At 54.2% G+C, this 26436-nt stretch overlaps 1 protein-coding gene across 4 annotated transcripts; it reads left to right on the forward strand.

The window, feature by feature from the left end:
- The first annotated feature begins 12189 nt into the window (after positions 1-12189).
- On the forward strand, positions 12190-25535 carry UBE2L6 (ubiquitin conjugating enzyme E2 L6). 4 transcript variants are annotated; one of them, XM_065945451.1, is made up of 5 exons: positions 12190-13434; positions 18173-18268; positions 18484-18579; positions 21380-21566; positions 24725-25535. In XM_065945451.1, the coding sequence occupies exons 1-5, from the start codon at positions 12805-12807 to the stop codon at positions 24874-24876; spliced, it is 1161 nt and encodes a 386-aa protein (XP_065801523.1). In that variant the 5' UTR covers positions 12190-12804; the 3' UTR covers positions 24877-25535. The 4 variants fall into 4 exon arrangements, with proteins under 4 accessions (XP_065801523.1, XP_065801526.1, XP_065801525.1 ...); XM_065945453.1 differs by lacking the exon at positions 18484-18579 and having other exon boundaries at positions 12534-13434; XM_065945454.1 differs by lacking the exons at positions 18173-18268; positions 18484-18579 and having other exon boundaries at positions 12192-13434.
- The last annotated feature ends 901 nt before the right edge of the window (positions 25536-26436 follow it).

The raw sequence follows: 26436 nt of genomic DNA on the forward strand, positions 1-26436 counted from the left end.
ACGTGAATGACTTTCTTTCTGCACTCATAATAACATCTCAGCTCTCTGGCCTGTCTAACCCATGAGGCTGGGCCCAGCTGACTTCTGCCTTCCTGCCCAGTCTCCCTTGGTATTACTCAGCTCCCCTTATCCTGTCGAGTCCCCGCCTTCTAGAACATGCACACTCTTGCTGCCTCTGTCCTTTGTTTCCGTGACAGGACTTTTCCTTCACTGACTTTCTGCGTGGCTGGTTCATCCTTTGGATCTGAGCCTTTATAATTATTCTTTTAAATATTTTATCTATTTATGTGGCTGCACTGGGTCTTAGTTGTGGCATGCTGGATCTTAGTTGCAACATGCAGAAACTTTAGTTGCGGCTTGTGAGATCTAGTTCCTTGGCTGGGGCTTGAACCCAGGCACCCTGCATTGGGAGCACAGATACTTAGCCACTGGACCACTAGGGAAGTCCTGCGTTTGAGCCTTTGAACGTCCTCCTCAGAGCGGCCTTTCTGACCACCTTCACCGTTATTCTCTACACAGTGTCCTGGGGTTTTTCTCATTATGCTTGTCACGAGGGACAGTTAATCTTTTAATTTATTCTTTAATTGGAGGAAAATGATTTTACAATGTTGTGTTGGTTTCTGCTGTAAAACAATGCAAATCAGTATTAATTATAATACAACATTGTAAAGTAATTAGCCTCCAACTAATAAAAATAAATGAAAAATATCTCGTTGTTGCTGTTTAGTCACTGAGCTGTGTCCGACTGCTTGCAACCCCATGGAATGCAGCCCACCAGACTCCTCTGTCCACAGGATTTCTCAGGCAAGAGTACTGGGGTAGGTTGTCATATCCATCTCCAAGGGATCTTCCTGACCCAGGGATCAAACCCGCATCTCCTGCACTGCAGGTGGATTCTTTACTGCTGAGTCACCAGGAGCCCGATTATATATACACTCCTTTCCTGTTGAGCTTCCCGCCTCCGCTTCATGCCACCCATCTATGTCATCACAGAGGACCAGGCTGGGCTCCCCGTTTCATATAGCAACTCCCCATTCAGTTCAGTTCAGTTCAGTCGTGTCTGACTCTTTGCAACCCCATGGACTGCAGCACATCAGGCCTCCCTGTCCATCACCAACTCCCGGAGTTTACTCAAACTCATGTCCATCAAGTCGGTGATGCCATCCAACCCTCTCATTCTCTGTCATTCTCTTCTCCTCCTGTCCCCCACTCTTTCCCAGCATCAGGGTCTTTTCAAATGAGTCAGTTCTTCACATCAGGCGGCCAAAGTATTGGGGTTTCAACTTCAGCATCAGTCCTTCCAGTGAATATTCAGGACTGATGTCCTTTAGGATGGACTGGTTGGATCTCCTTGCAGTCCAAGGGAATCTCAAGAGTCTTCTCCAACACCACAGTTCAAACGCATCAATTTTTCAGCGCTCAGCTTTCTTTGCAGTCCAACTCTCACATCCATACGTGACCAATGGAAAAACCATAGCCTTGACCAGACAGACCTTTGTTGGCAAAGTAATGTCTCTGCTTTTTAATCTGCTGTCTGGGTTGGTCACAGCTTTTCGGGAACAGTTATCTTGTTTGCTCACTGCCATTTGATTGCTATCTGTTTTCCCCGCCAGACTGTGAGCCAACTGAGGGCAGGGACCCCACCTGACTTGCTTCTACTCTTTTCCTGACACATGATGCTATGCTCACCATCTAGAAGACAGTCAATGTTTGTTGAATACTGGATACATCTTGCCTAAGTGAAAAGGCAGCCATCCTGAGCGTGGGGACTGCTCATAGGAACCCGATGAACTGCTGAGAATCTCAAGGGGTCGTGTGTAACCATCAGGGACAAACTCGTGTGTGTGTCTGGGAGAGGAGCTGGGTCACTGAAATGTTCCACACCCAGTGAGAGGATGCCAACTAAAAACTGTCCCCGGCACCTGCCTCTACAAGGACGAAGTCGCTAGCCCTTGGAGCAACTGATCTTCAACACCCCCTGAAAGAAGCTCAGGGGGAAGATCAGGAATGAAGCCTCTGTGCTCTGGGAAAAATTGGCAGAACAGGCCTACAGATAGTTTTATGTTTTCAGGAGAAGATTTTATGAGCCCAATTATTCTTGCATCTCCTCCTATTCAGAAAAGCACTGAAATCATTAAAGGTGGCATCTGGTGGTACATATATGTAATGGAATATTACTCAGCCATAAAAAGAAAAGAAATTGGGTCATCTGTAGTGATGGGGATGAACCTAGAGTGTGACATATAGAGTGAAGTAAGTCAGAAAGAGAGAAACACATATTGTGTATTAACACGTATATAAGAAATCTACAAAAATGGGGCTGATGAACCTGTTTGCAGGGAAGGGATAGAGATGCAGATACGGAAAGTGGACGTGTGGACACAGTGGGGAAGGAGAGGACGGGACGAATTTCGAGATCAGCATACATACCATCTGCAAAACAGAGCCGGTGGGAGCCGCTGCGTGACGCGGGCCCAGCTCGGGCTCTGTGATCGCCAAGAGCCGGTGGGAGCCGCTGCGTGACGCGGGCTCAGCCAGGCTCTGTGATGAGAGAGCCGGCGGGAGCCGCTGCGTGACGTGGGCTCAGCCCGGGCTCTGTGATTGCCAAGAGCCGGCGGGAGCCGCTGCGTGACGCAGGCCCAGCCCGGGCTCTGTGATGAGAGAGTTGGCGGGAGCCGCTGCGTGACGCGGGCTCAGCCCGGGCTCTGTGATCACTGAGAGCCGGCGGGAGCCGCTGCGTGACGCGGGCTCAGCCCGGGCTCTGTGATCACCGAGAGCCGGTGGGAGCCGCTGCGTGACGCGGGCCCAGCCCGGGCTCTGTGATGAGAGAGCCGGCGGGAGCCGCTGCGTGACGCGGGGGCCCAGCTCGGGCTCTGTGATGAGAGGGCCGGTGGGAGCCGCTGCGTGACGCGGGGGCCCAGCCCGGGCTCTGTGATCACCGAGAGCCGGTGGGAGCCGCTGCGTGACGCGGGGGCCCAGCCCGGGCTCTGTGATGAGAGGGCCGGTGGGAGCCGCTGCGTGACGCGGGGGCCCAGTCCGGGCTCTGTGATGAGAGGGCCGGTGGGAGCCGCTGCGTGACGCGGGGGCCCAGCCCGGGCTCTGTGATCACCGAGAGCCGGTGGGAGCCGCTGCGTGACGCGGGGGCCCAGCCCGGGCTCTGTGATGAGAGAGCCGGCGGGGGCCGCTGCGTGACGCGGGGGCCCAGCCCGGGCTCTGTGATGAGAGGGCCGGTGGGAGCCGCTGCGTGACGCGGGCCCAGCCCGGGCTCTGTGATCACCGAGAGCCGGTGGGAGCCGCTGCGTGACGCGGGGGCCCAGCCCGGGCTCTGTGATCACCGAGAGCCGGTGGGAGCCGCTGCGTGACGCGGGGGCCCAGTCCGGGCTCTGTGATGAGAGGGCCGGTGGGAGCCGCTGCGTGACGCGGGGGCCCAGCCCGGGCTCTGTGATCACCGAGAGCCGGTGGGAGCCGCTGCGTGACGCGGGGGCCCAGCCCGGGCTCTGTGATGAGAGGGCCGGCGGGGGCCGCTGCGTGACGCGGGGGCCCAGCCCGGGCTCTGTGATGAGAGAGCCGGCGGGGGCCGCTGCGTGACGCGGGCCCAGCCCGGGCTCTGTGATGAGAGAGCCGGCGGGGGCTGCTGCGTGACGCGGGCCCAGCCCGGGCTCCGTGATGAGAGAGCCGGCGGGGAGCCGCTGCGTGATGCGGGCTCAGCCCGGGCTCTGTGATCGCCCAGAGGGCAGAGAGGGGGGGAGGGGGGCTAAAGAGGGAGGGGACATGTGCATACCTACGGCTGGCTCACTGTTTGTACGCCAGAAACTAATACCGCGCGGTAAAGCGATTATACTCCAATTAACAAAAGAAAAAAAAAAGGTGACCTCTGCCCCGCGTGGCCAGCAGCAAGCCTTTGCCAAAGCGTGTGTCTGACGGCAACGCCCCCTTCACCAAAATCACGGAGAAGACTGGCTTTCCCTCTGTGAGCTAAAAAGACTGCCTGCCCTATCAGAACACAAAGGATGGCAGCCTTGAAGCCAGCAGATCAGAGCCACCCTGACGGTGAGCCCTGAGGGGACGCGGGGTGGAAGCAGAGGCCTGCTGTCGCAAGCACCCCACACACACCCCGCACCCCGCCGGGGCACCCCGAGGAGGCTCAGGGAGAGAAAACACAGGACACTGGCCCCAGGTGGCCGGGCTGCGCTTCAAAGGAACGACTTCTGTGGGCCCAGATTTTGCATCTTCCCAAACATAGGAAGGGCTTCCCTGGTGCTCAGACGGTAAAGCGTCTGCCTGCAAGTCGGGAGACCTGGGTTCCATCCCTGGGTCAGGAAGATCCCCTGGAGAAGGAAATGGCAACCCACTCCAGTACTCTTGCCTGGAGAATCCCATGGACGGAGGAACCTGGTAGGCTACAGTCCATGGGGCTGCAAAGAGTTGGACACGACTAAACGACTTCACTTTCCCTTTCTTTCATACATAGAAAAGCACTAAATTAATTTGAGATAGCTCGTCTTCTTTAATTAACAATAATCTTTTGATGTTCTGGTCTTTGTCACAAAAGCTCCTGTATATCCTTCCTATCTCCCCCTTGCCTCTTTGAAGCGGCCCCTCACACTGATCTGACAGTCTTGTTTCCGGCCTTGAAGTCCTTGGAATGTCTGCTGAATGAAACATAACTCTCAACTTTTAGGCTGTGTATTTTTTTTTTTTTTTCAGTCAACACCTTCTACCTCTTCGGAGAAGTTTCTCTATGAAATTCCATCTTTTAGGCTACAGTCCTCATTTTGCCCCCAATAAAACTCAACTCCTGGGATTTCCCGGGTGGTCCAGTGGCTTAAGAATTCTCCTTGAATTCTCCTTGCGATGCAGGGGACCCAGGTTCGATCCCTGGTCGGGAACTCAGACCCCACATGTCCTGGGGCAATTAAGCCACGACTAGAGAGCCCCCATGCCATCTGATACAGCCAAATGAATAAATAAAAATAAGTTAAAAAGCTTAACTCACAACTCTCACATTGTGCATTTTCCCCCCATTGACAGGGGATTCCACCTGTGGGTCCCTAACAATTCCATCTTTCTGATCCCTCCCCATCCTGATTCCTTTTCTGGTCCATGCAACTTCCTTTCACCCGCTGGTACACAGAAGAAACTCACCAGATGTTCCTTGAATGATTGGATGAGCAAGGTGGCTGGACAATGGCCATCAAGGACAGAGAGGCTTCGAGCGGGTATTTCCTCCCACACACACCCCCCAAGAGGCACTTTTGGCAGCTGCTGCTGGGGAGCTGGTGACCCCCGTTGCCTCCTCTAAAGAACTGATAAGGCTAAGAGAGGAGAGACACGAAGATATTACAAGGAGGTAGGGGTGGAGTGGGGAGAGCGAGCCCTCCCCCAAATTCCAGAGAAACAGCTGCACCAGGAGCTGTAGCAATCCAAGGCCAAGGTGTAATCTTTATCCTGCCTCCAGCCCCAGGACTACTCCCTGGAGAAGGAAATGGCAGCCCATCCAGTACCCGTGCCTGGGAAACTCCAGGGACAGAGGAGCCTGGCGGGCTACAAGTCCAGGGGGGTCACAAAGACTCGGACATGACTGAGCACCCACGCACAACCCCAGCAGCCATCACTCACGCTTACGTTGTGACTGCAAGCCCTGAATTACTCTCATGTTCCTCCCTTCCCAAATACGTACAAATTTTAACATGAATCGCATCCATTTACATGTGGGCTACAATAAAATGACTTTTGCTTAAAAAAAAAAAAAATTAATGTGACAGATAGGCCTAGACTGATGCTTTCTGTCCAACCCAAATGGGTTCTGTCACTGCTTCACCTCATCCCAGGTTTTACTTGTGTTGGTTGAGGATCCAAATCTGGCTGAGTCTTTTCATTCCGTCAGAAGCTCCCCAGGGCCTTTCTGGCTGGACTTCAGACCACAGGGCTGCCCGGACTAGTGGCAGAAGCTCCCAGCGCAAAGGCCTCCGGGCCTGTCCGCATTTCAGAGATGGCCGTTTCACCTCCCACCGTCAGTTCCAATTGCGGTCCGGAGAGCTGACCCAGAACGCTGGCTCCATGGCTGGGTTCTGCGTTTCCCGCTGGGTCTCTGGACTCTGCCCTCGACTCTTCTCCTGTGGCCTGAAACGAAGGACAAAGAAGGGACAAAGCCCTGGGGAATGGGAGGCAAGGGTCCGTCTTCCCAGCTCAGGAAGTGAACGCAGTCAGGATGTGGTTACCTGGGTGACCGAGCCAGGTCTCAGGGCTTTGATGCGCCCGGAGCCAGAATGCTAATTCACTCTTCTTCAGAGCTCCCTCACGGCTTTATTGGTATTATTATTAGTCTTTCTTTTTTTTCTCAGTCCAAGTATTATTATTATTATTCTTAACAAGGTGCTGCCACCTGGACTTACAGAGGCTTTGTCTTCTGTTGGCCTTTCAGAACAGTTTTTAAAGCAGTGTTCTGATGGAAACAAAACCGATTTCTGACGTAATTTCCTTGTAGGGTCCTCTGCACAGCAGACTCCGCAGGCCCAAGGGCTTGGCCAGAGCAGGCTGTGGGGTAAGCCCCCGACTCCTGTGCGGAACGTCTACGCCGTAGGGCTCGTCCTATTCCAGGAATCCCGTGGACGGAGGAGCCTGGTAGGCTACAGTCCCTAGGGTCGCAAAGAGCCGGACACGACTGAGCGACTTCTCTTTCTTTTCCTTTCTATTCCAGGAAGGTGAAAAGTGAAGCCAAAGTGAAAGTCGCTCCGTCGTGTCCGACTCTTTGCGACCCCACGGACTATGCAGGCCATGGCATCCAGGCCAGAACACTGCGGCGGGCAGCGCTCCTTTCTCCCGGGACCTTCCCAGCCCAGGATGGAGCCCAGGTCTCCCGTGTTGCAGGCGGACTCTTTACCAGCTGGACCACAAGGTGCCTTGCCACGAACCGTCCTGGAGGATTGGGAAGCCTGGCTCCACAAGGATTTACATTCCCAGACCTCAGCCTCCTCATCTGTCAAACACTGGACATTCTTTTCCCCCCACGTTTTCTCAGCGCATTACTAGTATGCACTTGCATATTTGCTGTGGACAGAACTGTTTCTGCCTCGTGCCGTCCAAATTCCCACACTGAAGCCCTAACCTGCGTGTGACTGAATCTGGAGATAATCTTACAGAGGTAATTAAAGTTCCATGACCCACTCCAATATTCTCGCCCGGAAAATCCCACGGACAGAGGAGCCAGGTGGGCGATAGTCCATGGGGCTGCTAAAGAGCTGGACACAGCTTAGTGACTAAACAACATCGATAAAGTTCAGTGAGGGGCTTCCCTGGCTGTCCAGTGGTTTAGACTCTTTGCTTCTAATGCAGGGGGCTCAGGTTTGATTCCTGCTCGGGGAGCTAAGATCCCACATGTCTCAAGGCCAAAAAAAAGTTCAGTGAGGCCCTGAGGGTGAGGTCTTCAATAGGACAAAGGCCTCCTAAGAAGAGGAAGAGACACCCAGACACACCTCCTCCCCTGAGGACACAGAGCGGGACCTCCCTGAACGTCTCCTATGCTGGCGCCCTGATCTCGAACTTCCAGCCTCCGGAACTATGAGAAAATTAATTTATATTCTTTAAGCCACCTAGAAGAAGGCGTTTTGTTGCGGTAGCCTGAGCTGACTGAGGGACTCAGTTTGCTTACTTGAATGCTGCTGCTGCTAAGTCACTTCAGTCGTGTCCGACTCTGTGCGACCCCTTAGACTTGAAAACACGTATGTAAAAGCAAAACTTGACCTTGCCTCTGTACATGGAAACTCAGTAGCCCTCACCAAAGACAGAATGAACTGGGGCCAAGCAGACACAGGGACTTGAGCCCAGAATGCTTTCAGGGGCCTATGAAAAGGCTTTCATTTTAATTTCTTTTAAAATCAGAAGGAAGAAACAGAAATAGAGTCACAGATGTAGGAAACAAACCTATGGCTCCTGGGGGGAAAGCTGGGTTGGGGGGTGGATAAACTGGGAGGTCGGGATCGACCTACACACACTACTGTACATAAAACATGATTGATAAGGCCTACTGTATAGCACGGGGATCTCTTCTCAATATTCTGCAATGACCTATATTGGAAAAGAATCTAAAAAAGAGTGGATATGTGTAACGGATAATTGACACACTTGGCTGTAAGGCAGAAACTCATGCAACTCTGTAAATCAGCTACACTCTGATGATTTTTTTTTAAAATCAGGACAAAAAATAAATACAAGAACAAATCCAGTCTTGGTTATATTCCTTTTTTTTTAGCTTGCAGGATCTGCCCTGCATCACGTGGGATGCCTTGTTGCCCAACATGGACTCTCTGGTTGGGACAAACGGGCTCCGGCCCAGCAGCTGTGCTGCGTGCTCCGAGCTGGGGCAGCTTGTTGGGATCTTCATCCCCTGACCAGAGATCAGACCCAAGACCCCAACATTGCAAGTGGCATTCTTAACCACTGGACCACCACGGAAGTCCCTTGAGCATATCCTTGTTTATATCAAAGAAGACCAAGGAAATAGAGGAAAACAATGCAATGGGAAAGCCCTCTCTTCAAGAAAGAAAAAGATCTCTTCAAGAAAATTGGAGATACCAAGGGAACATTTCATGCACAATAAAGGACAGAAACAGTAAGGACCTAACAGAAGCAGAAGAGATTAAGAAGAGGTGGCAAGAATACACAAAAGAACTGTACAAAAACGGTCTTAAAGACCCAGATAACCATGAGGGTGTGGTCACTCGCCAAGAGTCAGACATCCTATGTGAAGTCAAGTGGGCCTTAGAAAGCATTACTGTGAACAAAGCTAGTGGAGGTGATGGAGTTCCAGCTGAGCTATTTAAAATCCTAAAGGATGATGCTGTTAAAGGGCTGCACTCAATATGCCAGCGAATTTGGAAAACTCAGCAGTGGCCACAGAACTGGAAAAGGTCAGTTTTCATTGTAATCCCAAAGAAGAGCAATGCCAAAGAATGTTCAGACTACGGTACAATTGTGCTCATTTCGCATGCTAGCAAAGTAATGATCAAAATCCTCCAAATTAAGCCTCAACAGTACATGAACTGAGAAATCACAGATGTACAATCTGGATTTGGAAAAGGCAGAAGAACCAGAGATCAAAATGCCAATATCTGTTGGATCATAGATAAAGCAAGGGAATTTCAGAAAAACATCTATTTCTGCTTCATTGACTACACTAAAGCCTTTGACTGAGTGGATCACAATAAACCATGGAAAATTCTTAAATAGATGGGAATACAAGACCACCTTACCTATCTCCTGAGAAATCTCTGCAGGTCAAGAAACAACAGTTAGAACCAGACATGGAACAACTGACTGGTTCAAAATTGTAAAAGGAGTAGGTCAAGGCTGTATATTGTCACCCTGTTTATTTAACTTACATGCAAAGTACATCATGTGTAAAGCCAGGCTGCATGAATCATAAGCTAGAATTAAGATTGCCAGGAGGAATATCAGTAACCTCAGATATGTAGATAATAACACCCTAATGGCAGAAAGCAAAGAGGAACTAAAGAGCCACTTGACGAAGATGAAAGAGGAGAGTGAAAAAGCTGGCTTAAAACTCAACATTCATGGCATCTGGTCCCATCTCTTCATGGCAAATAAATAGGGGAAAAGTGGAAACTGTGACTGATTTTACTTTCTTGGGCTTCCAAATCACTGAGGACAGTGACTGTAGACATGAAACTAAAAGATGCTTGCTCCTTGGAAGAAAAGCTATGACAAACCTAGACAGCATATTACAAAGCAGAGACATTACTTTGCTGACAAAGGTCTGTCTAGTCAAAGCTGTGTTTTTTCCAGTAGTCATGTATGGATGTGAAAGCTGGACCACAAAGAAGGCTGAGCACCAAAGAAATTAACTGTGGTGTTGGAGAAGACTCTTGAGAGTCCCTTGGACTGCAAGGAGATGCAACCAGTCTATGCTGAAGGAAATCAGCCTTAAATATTCATAGGAAGGACTGATGCTGAAGGTGAAGCTCCAATACCTTGGCCACCTGATGTGAAGAGCCGACTCATTGGAAAAGACCCTGATGCTGGGAGGGATTGGGGGCAGGAGGAGAAGGGGACGACAGAAGATGAGTTGGCTGGATGGCACCACTGACTCAATGGACACGAGTTTGAGTAAACTCCGGGAGTTGGTGATGGACAGGGAGGCCTGGCCTGCTGCAGTCCATGGGGTCACAAGAAGGCGGACACATCTGAGCGACTGAACAACAGCATCTACTGTCTAAGCAACTTTCAAATATAAAATACAGTATCTTTAACTATTAGTCACTGGGCTGTACATCACTTCTCTAAGACTTAGTTATAACTGGAAGTTGGTACCTATTTCCCCCTTCTTCCACCCCTCACCTCTACCCACCTATCTGTTCTCCGTATCTATGAGTTTGGTGTTTGGTTTGCCAGTCTAGATCCCACAGAGAAGCGACTTAGAGGCCTTTCTCCCGCAGCCTTTTGCTCTCTATACAGACACACGTCTCTGACCCGATGGTGAGGACAAAGGTTGGCTTCAGCCCTCTCCACGTCTGCAGAGAGCTCAGCATGGGCCTCACAGAAGCAGGCGCTGGATAAATTTTGTGGAAGAAATGAATACAAGCCAACTACATTAGAGAAAAGTAAAAACAGTTCTTCCGAAAACTTGTGACTCAGACTTGGACTTGAACCTGTGGTCTTTTAACTGAGATCACACACCTTGATTTCAAGACTTAACGAAGCTCTTGATGTCTCATCGCAGAAAGAATTCCGTGAGAGACAGTGATATGTAGGAAGTGGATTTATTTAGAGAGACAAGGTGATAGGTAGGAAGTGGATTTATTTAGAGAGCAACACACTCCGCAGACAGAGTGGGAGCCGTCTCAGGAGAGAGTGTCCTTGAAACCTGGTGTGGTTAGCTTTTATGGGCTGAGTAATTTCATAGGCTAATGTCTGCAATTCACTTGGATCTTTGTCTTTTCCAGGAAACCACTGCCCCTCTCTGAGGCTGGATCCAGGGACCCTCTTGCAGGCTCCCACAGCATCAGATGATTGCCTGTAGCCTAATACTTATCACTTTGCATTAAAAATGCAGGGACTGTATTCTTTCTCCATCTCAGTAGTAGGAGAGCTTCTCAAGTACAAGGACCCCATATTCCCACTGCGGTCACTGCCTGGCGCTCCCTAGTAAATGCTTATTAACTGAGATGAGCGACCAGAGATGGGCTCAAAGGCCTCAGCTCCTTCATCTCTACCTGTGCTAAGAGCTTGTGGATGGCGTCCCATTCATTTCTGGCAGAGAGAAGACGCCCTGTTTGGGAATTCCCTGGCAGTCCAGTGGGTAAGACTCTGTGCTTTCACTGTTGTGGGCTCAGGTTTGATCCCTGCTCAGGGAACTACATAAAAAAAGAGAGAGAGCGAGAGAAAGAAAACAAGAAGATTCTCAGTTAAAACTTACTGAATGCAATGAAACAGAATAAATCATTCTGCAAACACATCCTATACACCAGCAGAGAAGTTGTTTAGTATCAAGACACCTAGATAAACAGTAAGTGAGGCAGTGAATTCAGAACTCAAAATATGTGTCCAAAATGTTGTCTGGTTTTCTTCCTCCTCTGAGCTAAAAGAGTCGAGGGTAAGGGAGACAGGTCTACCAGGCTCATCGTTACCAGGCGATTGTTCCCCAGGCGCTGCTCCGTGCTCTAGGGCTTCAAGCCCTCGGGGGCCTCACCTTCATGCTGGCGGAAAGAGCCCCTGCCTTTGCGCAGGGGCGGAGAGCCCTGCCTGCGTTCTGGGGCACACAGTAGGCCCGCAGCGTGTACTGGACCGATGGTAAGACAAGGGAGGCCCCTGAGGTCTGTGCCGGGGCGCCGCCACCGAGCTGTCTCCCAGATCTGCCCCTAATAGGTGCAGTGAGCATCCTTAGTCGCTCAGTCGTGTCCGACTCTGTGACCCCGGGGACTGTGGCCCACCAGGCTCCTCTGTCCACGGGATTCCCCAGGCAAGAACACTGCAGTGGGTTGCGTGTGCCCTCCTCCAGGGTAGGAGGTACTTCAGTCAGTCAGTTCAGTCGCTCAGTCGTGTCCGACTCTGCGACCCCATGGACTGCAGCACACCAGGCCTCTCTGTCCATCACCAACTCCCAGAGTTACTCAAACTCATGTGCATTGAGTCGATGATGCCATCCAACCATCTCATCCTCTGTCGTCCCCTTTTTCTCCTGCCTTCAATCTTTCCCAGCATCAGGGTCTTTTCAAATGAGTCAATCCTTCTCATCAGGTGGCCAAACTATTTGGAGTTTCAGCTTCAGCATCAGTCCTTCCAATGGATATTCAGGACTGATTTCCTTTAGGACGGACTGGCTGGATCTCCTTGCCGTCCAAGGGACTCTCAAGAGTCTTCTCCGAAATCACAGTTTAAAAGCATCAGTTCTTCGGCGCTCAGCTTTCTTTATGGTCCAGCTCTCACATCCATACATGACTACCAAATACAAAACCTAGAGAAGGACTGACGGAGGAGGCCATGGCACCCCACCCCAGTGCTCTTGCCTGGAAAACCCCATGGACGGAGGAGCCTGGTGGGCTGCAGTCCACGGGGTCGCGGAGAGTCGAACACGACTGAGCGACTTCACTGTCACTTTTCACTTTCATGCACTGGAGAAGGAAATGGCAACCCACTCCAGTGTTCTCGCCTGGAGAATCCCAGGGACAGGGGAGCCTGGTGGGCTGCCGTCTATGGGGTCGCTACGAGTCGGACACGACTGAAGTGACTTAGCAGCAGCAGCAGCAGAGAAGGACCGAAGGCCCACCAGACCCCCGAAGCCAGAGAATGCGTCTGAGCGCGCCCCTCGCGGGCCTGCACCCAGCGGTCACCGGGGGAGGCGTCTTTGCCTCCCCAACCAGTGCCGGACGGCACAAGGGACCAGGCTCCCAGGGCGGGGGCCCTGAGCGCGGACGTCGTCTCCGGTGTCTCCCGGCCATTTGTAGAGTCGGGACACGGCGCCCAGAGAGGGTTAGCGGTTTGCCCAGGGCGGGCTCCGCGAATCCGCTGGCGGGGCTCAGGGCGCCGGCCTGCCGGTGGGGACCCCAGGCGGCCGGTCCGGGAGCTGCGCGCGCGGCGAGCATCGCGTGTTACTCGGGGCGCGCGCGTCCGGAGCAGAGCGGGCAGAAGACGCGGGAGGAGCCCCCGGCGCGGCCTCGGGCGGCGGGGCTGCCGGAGAGCCCGGATGGGCGGGCCCGGGCCCCGCGCCCCACAGCGCGACCGCCGGGCCCCGCGATGCCGCGCGCTCCTCGGTGGCCCGGCCCCGGTGGGCGGAGCGGAGCGGAGCGCGGGCGGGGCGCCTGGGGGCGCGGCCCCGGGGCCGGGCGCGCCGAGACCGCGGGCCGCTCCCCAGTCTGGCTCGTCCCCCGGAGCCCAGCTCTCGGTGCCAAGATGACGGCGAGCAAGCGAGTGGCGAAGGTAACCCCTCCCGCCCGGCTCCCCGCGCCCTCCCGGGCTCCGTTCCCCGCATCCTGCCCTCCGCTCCCCGAGCGCGTTTGGGGGACCCGGGCCTGCTGAGTCCATGCGTCCCCGCCCCCTCCCCAAGGATCAGTGGCGCTGCGAGAGGGTCTGCAGTTTCGGGCGGTGGGAGGACATGAATGGGGGTGTCGCCGGCTCCCTGAGCTGTGCTGGGGGATGAGCCGCCTCCCCCGGCATTGGTTTCAGTTTCATTTCTCCTGCCAGAAACTTGGGACACTTACGTGCGCCCCGGGGCGGGGCTTCCCGGTGGCTCAGCTGGGCAAGGATCCGCCAGCAGTGCGGGAGACCTGGGTTCGACTCCTGGCTTGGGAAGGTCCCCTGGAGGAGGGAAGGGCTACCCACTCCAGTCTCATGGCCTGGAGAATCCCGTGGACTGTATATCCACGGGGTCGCAAAGAGTCGGACGCGACTGAGCGGCCTTCACTTTCAGGTGCGGGAAGGGTTGTTCCCTGGCCTCTTCCTGGAGCCAGGCGCTGTGGTGGCAGGTGCCTTTAAGCAGAGATAACCAGGACCCCCGTGCTTTGGTGCCCACTTTAGAGCCCCGAGAAGGGGGACTTCCCTGGTGGTCCAGCGTTTAGGACTGCCACTGGAGGGGGCACAGCTGGATCCCCAGTCGGGGAACTAAGATCCCCAAGTCGTGCAGAGACCCCGCCCCCTGCAAAAAAAAAAAAAGCCCAAGAAGTATGGGACGCTGAGCAGGAGTTGAGAGCAAAGTTCTCAAGGTTTCCTCCTGAAGAAAAGCCGCCAGGGCAAACCCAGAAGGTCACCTGGAGTAAATGGAGTGCAGTCGTCTGGTCTACAGATGTTGTTGAATGCCTCCCATATGCTGGTTCCTGCTCTAGGAAGTGGGGAGGCAGAGAAAACCAAAAAAGTCTTCTCTTCATTTTGATCAGGGACACAATTTGAAGTGAGGTCGGGAAGGATGGGGAGGGAGGGATTTTCCCCAGGAGGGAAAACCCAGGGCATCTGGGGGACTGGGGTGTGGCTGGGATTGGACATAAATGCGGAAGGTGGGGGAGGATTCCCTGTGGCTCAGATGGTAAAGAATCTCCCTGATGGTGGAGCAGCTCTGGGGAGGTGGGTCTGATACCCCTGAGGCTTTGAGTCTCTCAGAATTGCCCCTCCTGTGTGCAGGCGTGAGGAGGGTGAACAGGGGGTGCTACCCTCAGCCTCTGGGAAGAAAATGATCGCAGGCTGGGGCACCCAGAGAAGGCTCAGCCCAGAAGGATTGAACTCTGGAGGTTGGCAGCAAAATGAGGCAGAGAGTTTTTCCAACTAAGCAGGAAAGCTGGGAGCCAGTATTTGTCTCCCCGGCACCATTAACTGTCAGGGAGTTTACATCAGTCATTTCAGTAACCCTGAGAGATGAGTCCTCTGCCCCCATTTCACAGATGGGGAAGTTGAGGCTCAGAAAGACTAACTTGATTGTCCTGGGTCACCCAGTAGGGAATGGTGGGGGCTGGGATTTGAGCCCGGGATGGTGAGGCTCCAACCCAGAGGTTCTTTCAGTGGCTTCTCTACTTTCATTTTCTGTTCCTCTGAGTCAGATGATTTCTGAGCAGACCTTGGGGAACAGCTGTGTTCTAGTGTGGGTTTCAACATCCCCAGGCTTTGCGAAAGTCTTGACAGAACTCATGCATGACAGGTAAAGTCCAAGTTCCTCCAGTTTTGGTAAAGTTGGGAAAATGTCTCTTCCAGGGCTTTTCTGTGCAGCATGGGGCTTCCTTCTTGCTCAGGAGTCACAGACGATCCTGGAACTGGTAGCAGGAGATGCTTCTAGTTTGGGGTAACAGATCAGTGAGGGGTCGTAGGCTCTGGGCCGTCTGTGGGCATGAACAGAGGTGGAGTGTAGAAAGAGAAGAAACAGGGGATAATGGCGTGCTTGTACTTTGGGGCTCAGAGAAAGTTTAGGGGGGGCACAGTGTGAAGGGTTCCCCCAGCTGTGGAAGGGCTTTGGGGACCTTTCTCTTCGCCTTTGTTTATACCAGAGTTTCGCAACTTTGTCGCCACTGATATTTGAGGCTGCATCATTTTCTGAAGGATGTGTATCACACCCCGGATCTCTACCCACTAGACGGAGCAGCACTCCTCCACATGCGGCGGCCAGAAATGGGTCTAGACATTGCCAGAAGTGCTGGGCGCGGGTAGATAAAGGAACCCCCGGCTGAGAGCCTCTGGTTTAGGCCCGTTCAGAGTCCCAGGAAAACATGACCTGCCCTTGAAGGCCTCTTTTTAAACACGTTTATTTAGTTTTTGGCTGTCATGTGGCTTACAGGATCTTAGTTCCCCCTCCAGGGATCAAACTCCATGAAAGCGTGGAGTCCTAAGCACAGGACAGCCGGAGAATTCCCTAAAGGTCTTTTTATCTTTTTTTTTTTTTTTAAGGTCTATTGCCTAGGGGAGAGGGAAAAGGGAGGGGGCAGCATTGAGTACGGGGTAAGAGGTACAAACTATTAGGTATAAGATAAACCACAAGGATATATATACTGTACAGCACGGGGAATATAGCCAACATTTTATAATAGCTATAGACAGAGTATAACCTTTAGAAATTGTGAATCACTGTATCGTAACATATAATATTGCCCAGCAACTATACTTCAATTAAAAAAATTTTTTTAAAGATAAGAAAATACACTTTTAAAAAGGTCTGTTGTCCCACAGAAAGGACCCCAAAATGGAGAGCGGGACTCCTCGGTCTAATGCTAAATTTGAGATGTGCTGTGTACTTGGGCACACTCTCGGAGAACGGCCGCGCGCAGCAGCGTTAAAGGCTCTGGAAAGTCCTGCGGGAAAGAACCCGGCGTCGCCTGGTGTTTCCCAGTGCGCTGGGCCGTGGAATCCTTTTCCCGTAACAACTGGGAACTTTGCACAGGACACGCCGCACACCCCTGCTCTAACTGGGCCCTCCGCCCTGGTGCTTCGCCAGCTCTCTGCACGGCGGACTCCTGTTCACACTGCAGGGCCCAGCGTGCTGTCGCCCGTGTGAAGCTTTCCTGCCCCCCTCCCCTCTCCTCGCTTCGCCTTTTGCGAGGGTAACAGGCAGGAAGGCCAGAGGTCTCCAAACGGAGGAAGCAGGCTGCAAGCGTCAGGCGTTTTTTATCTCTCTCTTAAGCAGCAGGAGGAAACAAACAAGTGTGAGATTTTTTTCCCCCTTCTTTATACAAATTTAAAAGGAGGTTTTTCTTAAAATTCTATGTTGACATGAGGACCCCTGGCTCCACCTGAAGTTAACTTTTCTCAAACCTTGAGCTAACCAATGCATTTTCTTATGGAAATGTTTTTCTTAAGCTACGTTAATGAGCTATGTATTTACCCTGGACTCTTTCTTCAAGTCGGTTCCGCTTAAGACTCCGAACCGATAAGGGCTCAACAAACCTGTATGTTTTGCTCATACATCATTCTCCTCATCGATGTTAATGAAGCTATGTATTTACCTGGAAACCTGTCTTTCTTCAAGACTCAGGCCAGTCGCTTTAGGGCCCGGGATGACTCCCCTGGTGCCAAGGTCATCTCAAAATGCATGCTGTGGGTGAGGGGCCTGGTGCCACTCTGAGTTTTGAGACGTCTCCTTTCTCTGGGTAACAGCCTGCTGATCGGAGTATAGTGCTGCTAAAGACTAGCAGGGCGGCACTCTTTCCTAACCTTCTGATGTCTATCTCAGAAGTTGGTTTACCTCTTTATGCTTTAATAAAACTTTATGACGCCAGAGTTCTGAGCAATCAAGCCTGGTCACAGGCCCTGGATTGAATTCGAGGCCAGGAACCCCGGCATCTTTCATGACTCGGTGACCACCTTTCACTTCCCCCCCCTGCTGGGTGTCCACACTTCACTCACATAATCACGCGTGTCTCTTCCACCACTCCAGTGACGTCCCCAGGGCGGCCGTGTCTTAGCGACGTGTCCGTGGCAGACGCTGCTGGGAGAACAAGGGATGCTCAGATGCGGGGCCGCCTTCCTGGGGAGGCGAGCGTCGCTTGTCCCCTGGTCTCTCCGCCCGGCCTGTGGCGCTGTCCTCTGCCCGTCTGCCTGAGCGGTGCCCCCTCCCCGGGCCTGCCCTGGGCCAGTCTGACCGGGACCCGCTGATGACCCTGCCGCCCGCCCTGCGCCGAGCCCGATGAGGGCGCGTCGCCATGCTGCTGGCGGCGGGGAGAAGGGAGGCCGGGTGTCATGGCTCGCTAGGAAAGAACCAGGGGACAGACGGGAAGCACCTTGGTTTCTGGAGAAGAGGCTCCTCAGAGAGCAACCCCGTGGGCTGTAGCCCGCCAGACTCCTTGGTCCATGGGATTCTCCAGGAAAGAATAGTGGAGCAGGTTGGCATTTCCTTCCCCGTGGGGTCTTCCCGACCCAGGGATCAAACTGGTGTCCCCGGCATTGCAAGGCGGATTCTTTACCGCTGAGCCACCTGGGAAGCGCTGAGGTTTACCCCCACATTACAGTATTTAGACCCGCTGATTTGCATCACCCTCCGGCTGGTGCCTACGGAGCTGGGTGAAGCTGAGAATCCGGGGATTCACTGAGGCCCCAGCACCGGGCCGGACAGGTTCTGAGTGCGCAGTGGATGAGCTCCCGCTCTGCCGGCCCCTGTCCTGCTTGGCACTCGGGACGGTTTGCTGGGGAGCGGGAGGGCGCCGGAGGCGGGGAGACTCGGCCGACTGCCCGCTCTGTGCCCCGGCAGGAGCTGGAGGAGCTCCAGAGGCAGCTGCCCCAGTACCTGCGGAACCTGCGCAGCGAGGAGGACGACGTGCTGGTGTGGCGCGCGCTCCTGCTGCCGGTGAGTGTCCGCGGGGGCGCCGCTGGACCGCGCCACGCAGGCAGGGGCCCGGCAGGGAGGGCTGGACCGGGCGAGGATTTTCCCTGCCGCAGAATCCTTCTTCGTTATTATTTTTATTTTTGGCTGCACGCGGGCTCTCTCTAGTTGCGGCGATCTGGGGCTCCTTCTAACTGGGGTGCCCAGGCTCCTCATTGGAGCGGCTCCTCTCGTTTCAGAGCCGGGCTCAACAACCGGCACAGCGCCTTAGCTGCCCCTCAGCATATGGGATCTTCCGGGACCAGCCATCGAACCCGCGTCCCCTGGATTGGCAGGTGGAGCCCTAGTTACTGACCCACCAGGGAAGTCATAGGATTCTTTTTTCCCACTGGAGGTGATCATTGGCAGAGGGCGGGTGTCTCTACACTGATTCTGAGGTCCAAGCCGACTGATGAAGAGGCTAAAAGGCTGTCGGACTCGGTGGGAGACCCCTTCTTCAAGCAGTAACTACTGAGCCCATCATGGAAGCGTCCGCAGACAAAGAGCGTCAAACACAAAAAGGCTTCCTTGTTGACTTGGAGGTAAAGAATCCGCCTGCCACTGCAGGAGACATGGCTTCAGTCCCGACCCGGGCAGATCCCACTACCCGGGAGCAAGCAAGCCCGTGCGCCACTCTACTCAGCCTGTGTTCCAGAGCCCGGGGCCACAATGCCGGAGCCCACCTGCCCCGACTGCTGAAGCCCAGCGCCCTGGGGCCCCCCTTGGCTGACCCGCACCCGTCGTCCTGGTCTGCGTCCCAGCCCCAGCCTCTTCACATTATCGAGAGCACGTTTTCTTTATCTGCCCAGCATTTGCTCAGACACACCCGTGACCACTGAAGCTTCCTTTCTGCCTTCTGCTCAGGAAGAGGAAATTTCCTAAACCCTTGACTCTGAACTCGCGTGTGTCGTTCTTTTTTAAAAAGCTTCATTTCTTTGGCTGTGCCGGGTCTTAGCGCGGTCTGTGGGGTCAGATTCCCAGATGAGGGATCGAACCCGGGCCCCCTGCGTTGGGAGCACCGAGTCTTAGCTCCTGGGCTACCCATAGCCACCCATAGCCACCCATAGCCACCCATACGGGGCTAATGCTACGTATGGCATTCTGACGGTCATCCTCCTGCCTGCTCTGTCACGAAGGTTCTGAAAGGGTTTGGAGCTTTTGCAGCAGCCTGGAGGCCCCTGTGTGCTGTGCTGGGCTCATCCGAGTCCCGGGGTCCCCCCGCTAGGGGTGTGGGTTATGCTCCCGTGTGGAACAGTCCAGTTGACCATGCTGAGCCTCCATCCAGGCACGGTTGCTGTGACCCTGGGCAGGTTACTTGTATGCACTGAACTTGTTTCATCTGGAAATCCCGATGCTAATACCATGAATTCTCGTAATACTTATCGGAACAGCTGCACATATGGAGTCCTTGCCATGTGCCTGGCCATGTTCCAGGTCCGTAATGTGAATTAACTCAGCACTTCCCTGGCTAACACTCTGTGCTCCCAGCGCAGGGCGCCTGGGTTCAATCCTTGGTCAGGGAACTAGATCCCACACGTTGCAACTAAGACTAGGGGCAGCCAAATACATAAATAGTTAAAAAAAAAAAAGAAAGAAAGAAAGCGGGTGCACTCTTCACTACCTTAAAAAAAAAAGTGAATTAACTCATGTAATCGTCACGCAGGCCGTGTGAAGAAGGCTGTGATTCTTTCTGTATGGAAAAGCACAGAGATGTTCAGCTGCTTGCCTAAGGTCACACAGGTGTGGAGGGACAGAGCCAGGATCCACACTGAAGCCACGTGGCCGGAAGTCCATGTAACCCCTACACCGTACTGCGTGGGCTAATGCGTGTCAAACCTTAGCAGCAGGCAGCACAGAGCAGATCCCAGGAAAGCCCTCCAGTTGCTAGAGTCTAGAGGGTCTTCTGCTGGCTCCTGGCAACGCTTAGGCACTCCAGTTCCGAATTGTTGTTTTAAGATGATAAAATCCCCATAACAGTATGTACCGTCTTAACTGTCTTTTTTTGGCTTTGCTGGGTCTCTGTTGCTGCAAGCGCTTTCCCCTAGTTGCAGCCAGCAGAGGCTACCCTCCAGTTGCTGTGCTCAGGCTCCTCACTGCAGTGGCTTCTCTTGTCGTGAAGCACAGCTCTAGGGCGAGGGGGCTTCGGTATTTGCAGCTCCCGGGCTCTAGAGCACAGACTCAGTACTTGTGGCGCACGGGCTTAGTTGACTTAGTAAACTAGTAAACTTAGTAAAGTGTCTGCCTGCAATTCGGGAGACCCAGGTTCGATCCCTGGGTCGGGAAGATCCTCTGGAGAAGGAAATGGCAACCCACTCCAGTACTCTTGCCTGAAGAATCCCCTAGATGGAGGCACCTGGTGGGCTACAGTCCATGGGGTCACAACGAGTCAGACACGACTGAGCGACTTCGCTTTCATGGGCTTAGTTGCTCTGGGACATACGGGATCTTCCTGGGTCAGGGATCGACCCTACATCCCCCCCACTGGCAGGTGGATTCCTAACCACTGGGCCCCCAGGCGAGTCCTAGAAAAATGGCCAAGAAAGTAAAGCCTGAAAGCTCTCATCACAAGGAGAAGTTTTTTCCCATTCTTTCTCTTCATTTCTTTATGTGAGAAGATGGGTGTCAGCTGAACCTATTTTGGTAATTCTTTGACAGCATATGTGAATCTAACCATCAAGCTCGACGCCTTAAGCTTAGTGATGTGTATCAGTTATTTTTCAATAAAACTGGAAAGATGTTAATTACCGACATAATGAAAAGAAGCCAAGGAGGTCCTGAGGACGCCTCCAGTGAAACTGTACCCGATTTTCAAGGGAGGAAGCTGAGGCTTAGGGGTGGGAGGCAGCCGGCCCTCGGGCGCACAGCAGAAGCCAGGATCCGACTCGTGCGGGCCCCAGGGCAGGGCCCCACTGACCCACAGCCCAGTTGCTAAGTGAATGCGGGGGCCATCTGTGTCTACATTCACGGTCCTTCCTTGGAGTGGAGCAGAGGAAACCCGGGCCCTGGGGCGGGGCGGGGAGCGGGGACACCAGGCCCAGGTATGGGGGAAGAGGGCAGCTGTGCCTCGGCCCAGAGCGTGACCCCCCTCTCATACAGGAGAGGCCACCCTACAACCTCAAGGCCTTCAGCGTGTGCATCAGCTTCCCCAGGGAGTACCCGTTCCAGCCCCCGACGGTGAAATTCACCACCAGGATCTACCACCCCAACGTGGACAGGGACGGGAGGGTGTGCCTGCCCATCATTAGCAAGAAGAACTGGAAAGCCAGCACCAGGATCTGCCAAGGTGAGGCTGGGTCGTGCCTGGATAGGGCCCGGACTGAACGGGCGGTGGGGGATGGAGTCACGGGACCACTTCTGTGTCGGTCGTTCTTGTTTATTGTTGTTCAGTCACTAAGTTACATAGATTCCTTTGTGACCACAGGGACTGTAGCCTCCAGGCCCCTCTGTCCATGGAATTTCCCGGGCAAAAAACTACTAGGGCTTCCCTGGGGGCTCAGAGGGTAAAGAATCTGCCTGCAATGCGGGAGACCCGGGTTTGATCCCTGGGTCGGGAAGATCCTCTGGAGAAGGAAATGACCACCCACTCCAGTAACCTTGCTTGGAAAATTCCATGGACAGAGGAGCCTGGTGGGCTACAGTCCATGGGGTCGCAAAGAGTCAGACACCACTGAATGACTGAATTAGCTGAATTCCCTTGTCTAACTCAATGAAACTAAGACATGCCGTGTGGGGCCACCCAAGATGGTCGGGTCATGGAGAGGTCTGACAGAATGTGGTCCACTGGAGAAGGGAATGACAAACCACTTCAGTATTCTTGCCTTGAGAACCCCGTGAACAGGATGAAAAGGCAAAAAGATAGGACCCTGAAAGATGAACTCCCCAGGTCGTTAGGTGCCCAACATGCTACTGGAGATCAGAGGAGAAATAACTCCAGAAAGAAAGAAGGGACAGAGCCAAAGCAGAATCAACACCCAGCTGTGGATGTGACTGGTGAGGGAAGCAAGGTCCGATGCTGTAAAGACAGCCGAAGGGGCGGGCCTGATGACGATAGGCACATCACCTCATTAGGTACTCTGACACTGCGCTAAAAGTTTCACACGCTCTTTTTAGTTCACTTTTTTTTTTTTTTTTTTTTTTGCTGAAGTATGGTTAATCTGGGGGGAAGGAAATGGCCACCCACTCCTGTACTCTTGCCTGGAGAACCCCACGGACAGAGGAGCCTGGCGGGCTGCAGTCCATGGGGTCGCAGAGTCGGACGCGACTGAGCGACTTCACTTTGCTTTTGTGGCTCACTTACAACGTTGTGTTCGTTTATGGCACACACCTAAGGGACCCCGGTGTACATATGCATGTGTATGCTTTTCGTATTCTTTCCCACTGCCGTTTATCGTAAGGTATTGAGTACAGTCTCCTGTGCTACACAGCAGGGCCCGCTGTTTCTGTATTTTACTTCCAGTAGTTTGTATCCGCTCACCTCAAACTCCGAGTGTAGCCCTCCTCTTCTGCTTTCCCGCAGGTCTGTAAGTCTGTTTCCGTTTTGTAAATGAGTTCACTTGTATCTTTTTACGATCCCACATGTAGGTGATATCACACGGTACTTGTCCTTCTCTGCCTGACTTCCTTCCCTTCATACGGTAATCTCCAGGTCCGTCCGTATGTTGCTGCAAATGGCATCCTTTCACTCTTTCTCATGGCTGACTAATATTTCCCTGTACCTGTCTACCACATCTTCTTTGTCCACTTCCCTGTCGATGGACATTTAGGCTGCACTCACATCTTGGCTATTGTAAACAGAGCTGCTGCAAACACTGGGGTACATGTAGCTTTTTGCATTAGCGTTTTCTCTGGGTATATGCTCAAGAGTGTGATTGCTGGATCGTTCGGCAGCTCTATTTTTTAGTTTTTTAAGGAACCTCATACTATTTTCCATAGTGGCTGCACCAATTTACACATCCCACCAACAGTGTAGGGGAGTTTTCTCTGCCACCCACCCTCTCCAGCCTAAAAATTCACTTTTTTATTCCATATGGTACTTTTTGTATACATCCACGGATGACACATTGAAATGACAATGGATTAATCATAATTCAGGAATACACAAGTGGAGCCGGGTGGCCCTTGAGGACTTGGTCTCAGATACGTCCCTGCACCACTGAGAACCCGAACTTTGTAACCCAGGGAAATCAGTCACTTCTAACACACTGACCTCATTCAGTGCCCCCGAGAAGCCCCTTGAAATAGTGGTCTCACTGGCCCCATTTAGTAGATCGGGACACTGAGGCATGAGAGGTGAGCACTTACCCGAGCGGGCAGACAGCAGAGCTGGGATTGGAAGCCTGCCTTGGCTGGCTCTGAACCACGCGGCTCAGCAGAACTTTCTTCACTGATGGAGTCGGTCCACAGCGGCCCTGTCCAATGCCGCAGACACTGTCCCCGTGCAGCTTTCAAGCACTTGCAGCGTGGCTGCTGTGACCGTGAACTGCATCCCTATTGTCGTGAGTTTCAATTAACTTAAATCGAGATGACCACACATGGCTGGCAGCGACATGCCGGGCGCTGTGGGCCTAGACTGCGGACGTGATCAGCATGTGATCAGTCCTGTGTCAGGGGACCTCCCTGGCGGTCCAGTGGCTGACACGCCACACGCCCCACGCAGGGGGCCTCGATCTGATCCCTGGTCGGGGACTAGATCCCACAGGCTGCAACTACAGATCCATAACGAAGACCCAGAGAGGCCAAATAAATACTTTAAAAAAATCCCACCTCTGGATCAGCTCGGGAGTTCTTAACCCTGGAAAGCAGAGTGCTGGGGAGAGGGGGAGGCGTGGTCCTCGGTGAGCAGAGCGCTCTGACCCGGAAACCCATGTTTGTGTGCATGCCGACGTGCACGGGGGAGAGGGCGGCACCGGTTTCGCCAGGCTGCCAAAGTCACCTGTGAAAGATTTCGAGCCACGGGGCAGGAGTGGTTTCCAGTCTTGAGCCTCGGAACCATTTTTTCCCCAAATAAAAAAATTTTTGGAATCCTATTACCGCCTCCACGGACATGAATTTGAGCAAACTCCAGGAGATAGTGGAAGACAGAGGCGCCTGCGTGCTGCAGTCCTCGGGGTCTCAGAGTCAGACGCAACAAAAGCAGAGCGGCTCTGGCTGAAAAGGGAACAGAACCCAGAAACCGCGTTGATCTCACCGGCCCCCGCGACGGCGGTTGTTGAACAGTCTCTGGGGCACCATGGAACACAGGTTGGAAACCACCGAGGCAACTGCTCGTGAGAGCCTTGGACACCGTCGTCGGGGACAGAGTGGCATCTGATTGGGTCGCAGAGCCGTCCTAAGATGAGGGCTGGTGTGGGTGTCGGGGGGACCTGGGAGTGGGCAGCATCGCTCCCTTCCCAGGAGATTTTTCTCTCCCTCCTGATGTCCTGATCCGACTTCTCTCCCCAGTCTTGGAGGCCCTCAACGTGCTGGTGAATCAACCGGAGCCGGGAGAGCCCGTTCGGCTGGAGCTTGCGGAGCAGCTGATACAGGACCCAGAGCTGTTTGACCGGACGGCCCAAGAGTTCACCCTCCAGTTTGGAGTGGACCGGCCCTGCTAACCCGGCTTCTGACCCGCTGCTTTCTGTGTGACGGATGGACGCCCCTCGTGGACGGGGTGGGGGGGCAGCCAGAGCCCCTTGGCGATTTTGCACCTGCTGGTGTCTTCCAAGATTTCCTTCTTAGGTTTGTGTGTGTGTGTGTGTGTGTGTGCGCGTGTGCGTGTGAGTGCGTGCGTGTGTGCGTGTGCGCGCGCGTGTGTGTGTGCGTGCGCGTGTGCGTGTGCGTGTGTGTGTGTGCGTGTGTGTGCGTGTGTGTGCGTGTGTGTGTGTGTAGGGGCGGGGACTGCCCTTATGAGTGTGGACCCACTGGCCACAGCTGTGATTTCCCCAGCCCCTTTCTCTGCCCCGGAGCCAGAAGCATTTCCGTTTGCAGACTGGAAATCCAGCTCTCCAGTGCTCTGGGATGGGGCTTCCTGGTCGCACCGACTGGTGCATCTTAGAGAGCTTCCCAGCCGGAGGAGTAGCCGACCCGGGTCCCCGCCGCCCACAGGGCCCTGCTTGGGGGGCAGCAGGTCAGGTGGGATGGCGAGGAGGGGTCGGGGGAGGAGCGCCTCTTACAAAGCGCTCTGGGGACGGAGCGGTTTAATCATAGCCAGGTATAGATTTAGGTGCAAAACCTTTCCGTTTCCCCTGATGACCCATAAAGTGAAGGCTCTCCTCTCCAGCCCAGAAATCTGACTGTGGCCTTTCGTTTTCTTTCTCGAGACTGACTCACGAGCTTCGCTTTCTGGCTGTGCCGGGGACGTCGTGCTGGCTTTCCCGCAGTGTCCACCAGGGGGAGCTACGCGCCAGTTGCGGTGCCTGGGGTCTCGGCAAGGGGGCGCTCCTCGCGGGCCGCGGCCCCGGGCTGCCCGTCGCCTCTCTTGCCGAGCACGGGCTGCAGGCGCTCGGGCTCAGTGGCTGCCGCGCGTGGGCTCGGTAGTTACGGCACGCGGGCTGAGTTGCCCCGCGGCCCGGGGACTCTTCCCGGACGGGGGGTCGAGCGGGGGTCCCTGGCACTGCACGGCGGCGCCTTAACCCCTGGGCCTCCAGGGCCCTGCCCACGTGGCTCTTGAGCCGCTGCTGGCCCCCTCGGTGGCGGGTTCCCAGGGGCTTCCCGTCCAGCTCGAGGCCAGGGGCAGCCGTGGGGACCGCGTGTCTGCGCAGCCGCTGAACACAGGGGTCCCCCTGCGCCTTCACTCAGGGGCAAGTGGCTCAGCGGGAGGAGGCTGGGGTTAGCTTGCTTCCGCCTCAACGGAGGGCGCGCAGGCGCGGAGCCTTGTGCGACCCCGAGCGCTGGGGGAAGGCTGGCTGTGAGGGGCCCGGCCACGCTCAGCCACAGGGGTCGTCGGCCCGCCCACAGGAGTGACGCCCCGTGTAGGCAGGAGGCAGCCGAGGCTAGCGCAGCCGTCGGGTGGGCTGCCGCGTCCACCCCGCTCGTCTGGGCAGGGTCCGCACCTCTGGCCGCAGTGCCAAGCTGGCGGGTTTCCATTTCTGTGTTTTTCATGAGCCGTTCTCATCAGCGCACATGCTCCCAACAGCCAATAAAGCCAGACAGGATTGTTAGCAGTAAATGAGAGT

Source organism: Muntiacus reevesi, chromosome 9, assembly GCF_963930625.1.
Source record: "Muntiacus reevesi chromosome 9, mMunRee1.1, whole genome shotgun sequence".
Taxonomy (NCBI): Eukaryota; Metazoa; Chordata; class Mammalia; order Artiodactyla; family Cervidae; genus Muntiacus; species Muntiacus reevesi.